The sequence below is a fragment of the Anolis sagrei genome, chromosome X (assembly GCF_037176765.1).
Source record: "Anolis sagrei isolate rAnoSag1 chromosome X, rAnoSag1.mat, whole genome shotgun sequence".
NCBI lineage: Eukaryota > Metazoa > Chordata > Lepidosauria > Squamata > Dactyloidae > Anolis > Anolis sagrei.
This window is the reverse complement of record NC_090034.1, coordinates 5,570,242-5,577,374: the sequence shown is the minus strand read 5'-3', so window position 1 is coordinate 5,577,374 and position 7,133 is coordinate 5,570,242. Positions and strand designations below refer to the sequence as shown.

At 44.0% G+C, this 7,133-nt stretch overlaps 1 protein-coding gene across 1 annotated transcript in view; it reads left to right on the top strand.

Moving 5' to 3' along the window:
• The window catches only part of LOC132779998 (equilibrative nucleoside transporter 4), a 68,644-nt gene that overhangs the window by 49,278 nt on the left and 12,233 nt on the right, over positions 1-7,133 (top strand). Inside the window, exon 7 of the mRNA XM_067473677.1 lies at positions 5,273-5,532. Within this exon, the coding sequence (XP_067329778.1) occupies positions 5,273-5,532 (260 nt within the window). The remainder of the gene's footprint in view (positions 1-5,272; positions 5,533-7,133) is intronic.

The window sequence follows — 7,133 nt, the reverse complement described above, 5'->3', positions numbered from 1 at the left end:
GAGTCCACAGTGCTCTCTGGATGTAGGTGAACTACAACTCCCAAACTCAAGGTCAATGCCCACCAAACCCTTCCAGTATTTTCTGTTCATCATGGGAGTTCTGTGTCCCAATATTGGTTCAACTCCATCACTGGTGGAGTTCAGAATGCTCTTTAATTGTAGGTGAACTATAAATCCCAGCAATTCCAACTCCCAAATGACAAAATCCCTTGCTCATTGCTCTGGAGGCATGGGAGTTGTAGTTTTACGAGGTCTATAGTCTTCTCTGTCCAAGAGTTCTGGTGCCTCAACAAACTACCAATTCCTTAGCATTAGCATTGGCTCAAACTGCATTCATTCTGCAGTCTGTATGTACCGATTGTCCTGATCAAACCACTGCTCATCAATTTCCCGGCTGCTTTTGAAATGTCCCGATTTCTCTCACTTCTTCCAACTTTCCTCCTTCCTCCTTCCCCCAGTTGTGGTGATTCCCAAACATCAAATAAGTTCCTTTCCCAACAAACTTTGCTTTCTTCTTGTTGCTTTCCTAATGGCAAGAGGGCATTTGATTAAAGAGGAAAGGCAGCCTTTTTGGCTTTGTTTTGTTTCCTTGAACTGAAAATAAGTTCATTTCCCAGCGAACTCTGCTTCTTTCCTGTGGCTTCCCTCTCCTTATAGTGGGAGACCATACGATTAAAGAGGAAGGGCAGCCTTTTTGGCTTTGTTTTGCTTCCTTGCACTGAAAATAAGTTCCTTTCCCAATGAACTTTGCTTTCTTCCTGTGGCTTCCCTCTCCTTATAGAGAGAGGCCATTCAATTAAAGAGGAAAGGCGGACTTTTTGGCCTTGTTTTGCTTCCTTGCACTGAAAATAAGTTCCTTTCCCAACGAACTCTGCTTTCTTCCTGTTGCTTTCCTAATGGTGAGAGGGCATTCATTTAAAGGGGAAAGGCAGCCTTTTTGGCTTTGCTTTGCTTCCTTGCACTGAAAATAAGTTCCTTTCCTAACGAACTCTGCTTTCTTCCTGTGACTTCTCTCTCCTTATGGTGAAAGAGGGCATTCATTTAAAGGGGAAAGGCAACCTTTTTGGCTTTGCTTTGCTTCCTTGCACTGAAAATAAGTTCATTTCCCAGCGAACTCTGCTTCCTTCCTGTGGCTTCCCTCTCCTTATAGTGAGAGGCCATTCGATTAAAGAGGAAAGGTAACCTTTTTGGCTTTGTTTTGCTTCCTTGCACTGAAAATAAGTTCCTTTCCCAATGAACTCTTTCTTCCTGTAGCTTCCCTCTCTTTATAGTGAGAGGCCATTCAATTAAAGAGGAAAGGCAGCCTTTTTGGCTTTGTTTTGCTTCCTTGCACTGAAAATAAGTTCCTTTCACAATGAACTCTGCTTTCTTCCCGTGGCTTCTCTCTCCTTATAGAGAGAGGCCATTCAGTTAAAGAGGAAAGGCAGCCTTTTTGGCTTTGCTTTGCTTCCTTGCACTGAAAATAAGTTCCTTTCCCAACGAATTCTGCTTTCTTCCTGTGGCTTCTCTCTCCTTATGGTGAGAGAAGGCATTCATTTAAAGGGGAAAGTCAACATTTTTGGCTTTACTTCCATGCACTGAAAATAAAACTGACCTTGGGAGGCTTCTGAAATTGATAAAATGCAAATGAAAAAGTATTGGGTAAGTTTCGATTCTTAAGTTTTTGGCACAGGCCACGCCCTTGTGTAGGATATCACCTTGTAAATACCAATTTAATGAATTTGATATGACTTATGAGAACAAAAAAAGTAAAGGTAAAGGTTTCCTCTTGCCATTAAGTCTAGTTGTGTCCCATTCTGTGGAGTGGTGGTCATCTCAATTTCTAAGCCGAAGAGTCAGCATTGACCATAGATGCCTCCAAGGTCATGTGGCCAGCATGACTGCATGGAGCGCCGTTACTTTTCCAACGAAGCGGTACCTATTGATCTACTCACATTTGCATGTTTTCAAACTGCTAATTTGACAGAAGCTGGGCCTAACTGTGGGAGCTCACTCCACTTCCCGCATTCGACCGCAGACCTTTTGGTCAGCAAGCTCAGCAGCTCAGCGATTTAACCCGCTGTGCCACCTGGGGCTCAAAAATGCATACCCCTAATACCTACATCTCCCAGGGTTCTATCTATAGCTTTGAGCCGTGACCATCAAAGTGGCACCAAACTGGATTAATCCTACAATGTGAATGCATTCCTGGATCCATGGGTTGCCTTTTTGCATATCGAAGGTCCAGAGCTGTTATAGTTGTACATTGACTTCCAAGAGCAGCGAAGTCTCTTTGGAGTGGCAGCATTAATCTAATAACTGGGAGTAAACCCTGATTAGCAGATTAACCAACTGAAGTCTGGTAAAACGAGAGAGAGGATTAGATTTCTGTGCTATGCTGCTGCCGGGAGACCGGCTGGCTCTTTGCAAACCAGGAGAGACTGTTCTCTGGCTTTTATCATAAAGGCGGCTGTGTGCCTTGCATTGCAAAAATCAAAACGGGGCCTCGAGGCGATCCACATGTTGTTATGAGGAAAAACTCAGCCCGGTGACGTGAATGCATCAAGTAAATGGAGCGGATTTGCATATTTTTGTTATCTTCTCTATTTTTGTTAGGCTTCTCTCACACAGAGAGGCTTCTCTCACAGAGAGAGGCTTCTCTCACACAGAGAGGCTCCTCTCACAGAGAGAGGCTTCTCTCACACAGAGAGGCTTCTCTCACACAGAGAGGCTTCTCTCACAGAGAGAGGCTTCTCTCACACAGAGAGGCTTCTCTCACACAGAGAGGCTTCTCTCACACAGAGAGGCTTCTCTCACAGAGAGAGGCTTCTCTCACACAGAGAGGCTTCTCTCAAACAGAGAGGCTTCTCTCAAACAGAGAGGCTTTTCTCACACAGAGAGGCTTCTCTCACACAGAGAGGCTTCTCTCACACAGAGAGGCTTCTCTCACAGAGAGAGGCTTCTCTCACACAGAGAGGCTTCTCTCACACAGAGAGGCTTCTCTCACACAGAGAGGCTTCTCTCACACAGAGAGGCTTCTGTCACACAGAGAGGCTTCTCTCACACATAGAGGCTTTGTTCTTACTTGGTAGAATATATCTACCTTCTTGAAGACAGAGCTGGGAGGGAGGGGGACTCACGTTCTGAGCAGCAGGAATTATATTCTGACAACGTCTCTTTTCTGAAAAGTATCGTGGTCTTACCAAAGGTTTTGCAATAACGACTATTTTATTTTACCTTTGAAAACTTTTTTCTATCCCCCCCCCCCCCCACATTGATTTTAAAATATTTTCAGAATATTTTTAATTTATTGTATACAGGCCGTTCTTGAGTTACAAACATCTGACTTACAATGTGTTCTCTCACACAGAGAGGCTTCTCTCAGAGAGAGTCTTCTCTCACACAGAGAGGCTCCTCTCACACAGATTGGCTCCTCTCACACAAAGAGGCTTCTCTCACACAGAGAGGCTTCTCTCACACAGAGAGGCTTCTCTCACACAGAGAGGCTTCTCTCACACAGAGAGACTTCCCTCACACAGAGAGGCTTCTCTCATAGAGAGAGGCTTCTCTCACACAGAGAGGCTTCTCTTACACAGAGAGGCTTCTCTCAAACAGAGAGGCTTCTCTCACACACAGAGGCTTCTCTCACACAGAGAGGTTTCTCTCAAACAGAGAGGCTTCTCTCTCAAACAGAGAGGCTTCTCTCACACAGAGAGGCTTCTCTCCCACCATTCCCGACAGCCTCAGGACCCTTCCTTTTCCCTCTTATCTGCATAAGCAGAAAAGGAAAGGGGAAAAGGAAAAGGAAGGGCCTGAGGTCGTTAGGAATGGTGGGAGTTGAAGTCCAAACCCCCCTGGAGGGCCCAAGTTTACCCATGCCTGGTATAGAGGTTAAGAAGTATTGTGGTAGTTTGTGCATATATATATATATATATATATATATATATATAGGGGGGGGGGTGGAGAGGTAAAGGTAAAGGCTTTCCCATGACATGAAGTCCAGTCATGTCCAACTCTGGGGTGTGGTGCTCATCTCCATTTCTAAGCTGAAGAGCCGGCATTGTCCATAGACACCTCCAAGGTCATGTGGCCGGCATGACTGCATGGACCACAATAATAATAATAATAATAATAATAATAATAATAATAATAATCTTTATTTATACCCCGCCACCATCTCCCCAAGGGGACTCGGGGCAGCTTACATGAGGCCAAGCCCGGCAATACAGAAATGCAAATAAACAACATACAACAACAATAAAAAGTAAAAAATAAAAATAAAATATTTTAATTTTAATCAAAAATTAATTATTTTTAATCAAAAAATTATGTGGTAATCAAAAATTACAACAGCAAAACAACAGAGAGTAAACAATCAGGCACATCAAATCATTCTCAACAAAAGATTCCCCCCAGGCACTTCCAAGCCATTAAATGCTAATCAAGGTGGTCAGTTGAAACATTCCCACCTAGCTCCAGCAGACAAGAGTCCTTTGTCCCACCCTGGTCATTCCACAGATATATAAACCCTTTTTCCTAGTTTCAACAGACCTCTCTACCTCTAAGGATGCTTGCCATAGATGCAGGCAAAACGTCAGGAGAGAATGCCTCTAGAACATGACCAGACAGCCTGGAAAACCTACAGCAACCCAAACAAATGCAACTTATGAACAAACATACAGAACTTATCTTGTTTGTAACTTGGATGAGAAAGCTGAGAGGAGATATGAGGAGGACAATGTATAAATATGTGAGGGGAAGTCATAGGGAGGAGGGAGCAGACTCACACCATTTCTAAGCTGAAGAGCCGGCGTTGTCCTTAGACACCTCCAAGGTCACATGGCCAGCATGACTGCATGGAGCGCCATATGTATATATATATATATATTCGCTGTTTTATAAATATGTGAGGGGAAGTCATAGGGAGGAGGGAGGAGACTCACTCCATTTCTAAGCTGAAGAGCCGGCGTTGTCCTTAGACACCTCCAAGGTCAAATGGCCAGCATGACTGCATTCGCTGTTTTTTATAATTAAAAAAAACATATTAATCAAATGTTTCGACATAGTGATCATGTCTCTTCTCAGCCTTATTTTCTCTAGGCTAAGCAGACCCAGCTCTTTAAGCCACTCCTCATAGGTTGCACACCTTTGATCACTTTGGTTGCTGTCCTCTGGACAGCACAAGGTTTACTGAAGAATGGATAAATGACGTGAATGTTTACTGGAGCATGGATCCTATTTGCATTGTCCAGAGGCGTATGCTTCGTTGCCACCTTCTGCTCTGCTTTCCTAGGTACTGCCGGAGTGATAATCTCCCTGAGCCGCATCTTCACCAAACTCCTGCTGTCGGACGAGAAGGAGAACACCATCATCTTCTTCTTCATCTCCATCAGCCTCGAGCTCACCTGCTTCATCCTCCACCTCTTGGTCAAGCGGACACAGTTTGTGAAGTATTACACGGCCCACTCCAAGGACGGCACGCTCAAAGGGGCCGTGGGCCAAGGCACTGGATACCGGGTTCACCACGATGTCACGGCAGAAGGCATCCGATTCGTACGTTGGTTTTCGGGTTGCGAGTTTGAAAGTTTGAAAGTATTATTTCCCGTTTAATTGTGCGGTCCTTACTTTGAAAGTAGTTCTCTTACTCCAGAAACTTGGTTATTGTTGCATAAACTGTGTTGAATTGGTTGGGATGCTAGTATTGAAAAACTAGAGCAAAATGCAGATTTCAATTTAATAAATTATTCCCATGTTTTTATGATAGAACCAATTAGGAAATTACACTTAAAACCCAGGAACAGAAATCTTGTAACATAGTGTAATTAAAGTTGAAAGCCATGACCAAAGAAGTTGGAAAATCCATGAAGAGTTGCTAAGGATGCATCTACACTGTGGAATGAATTCAGTTTGGTCCCCCCCTTGAACTGCCAAGATGCAATGCTTAGCAGTGCTGGGAGTTGTAGTTTGGTGAATCCTGGGAGTTGTAGTTTGGTGAACCCTGGGAGTTGTGGTTTGGTGAATCCTATGAGTTGTAGTAGGTGAATCTTGGGAGTTGTAGCTTGGTGAATCCAGGGAGTTGTAGTTTGGTGAATCCAAGGAGTTGTGGTTTGGCAAATCCTGGGAGTTATATTTTGGTGAATCCTGGGAGTTGTAGTTTGGTGAATCCTGGGGGTTGCAGTATGGTGAATCCTGAGAGTTGTAATTTGGTGAATCCTGGTAGTTATATTTTGGGGAATCCTGGGAGTTGTAGTTTGGCGAATCCTGGAAATTGTGGTTTGGTGAATCCTGGGAGCTGTGGTTTGGTGAATCCTGGGAGTTGTAGTTTTGTGAATCCTTGGAGTTTTAGTTTGGTGAATCCTGGGAGTTATATTTTGGTGAATCCCGGGAGTTGTGGTTTGGTGAATCCTATGAGTTGTAGTAGGTGAATCTTGGGAGTTGTAGTTTGGTGAATCCTGGGGGTTGCAGTATGGTGAATCCCGAGAGTTGTAATTTGGTGAATCCTGAGAGTTATATTTTGGGGAATCCTGGGAGTTGTAGTTTGGTGAATCCTGGGAGTTGTGGCTTGGTGAATCCGAGGAGTTGTAGTTTGGTGAATGAATCCTAGGAGTTACGGCTTGGTGAATCTGGGTAGTTGTAGTTTGGTGAATCCTGGGAGTTGTGGTTTGGTGAATCCAAGGAGCTGTGGCTTGGTAAATCCTTGGAGTTTTAGTTTGGTGAATCCTGGGAGTTGTAGTAGGTGAATCCTGGGAGTTGTATTTTGATGAAGTACCAGCACTCTTTGGCAGAGCAGGCTCAAGAACTGGTGAAACGACAGTTCTGGCGATTCCATAGCATTAAGCCATGGCAGGTGAAGTGGTGTCCAGTGGTGTCAATTCAACAGCGTGTAGATGCACTCTAGGTGTTCTAATTTGGAGAATTTGGAGGACCATTGATGTAGTTATGTATTTGTGGAGGTTGATGCCACCCTCTCCTGGTCTGTGCTAGAAATACAGGCCAGGATTCTTCAGAGTATAACTCCATACAAGTCTATGTCCTTATAGAAAATGAACCTTATAGGAAAACACTCGTGGAAGAAGATGTCTTCAGTGTGGGGAAAAAAAAACAAATACTAAAGAAGGCAGGATACCCATTGACTTTGCAAGATACCTTGGGGA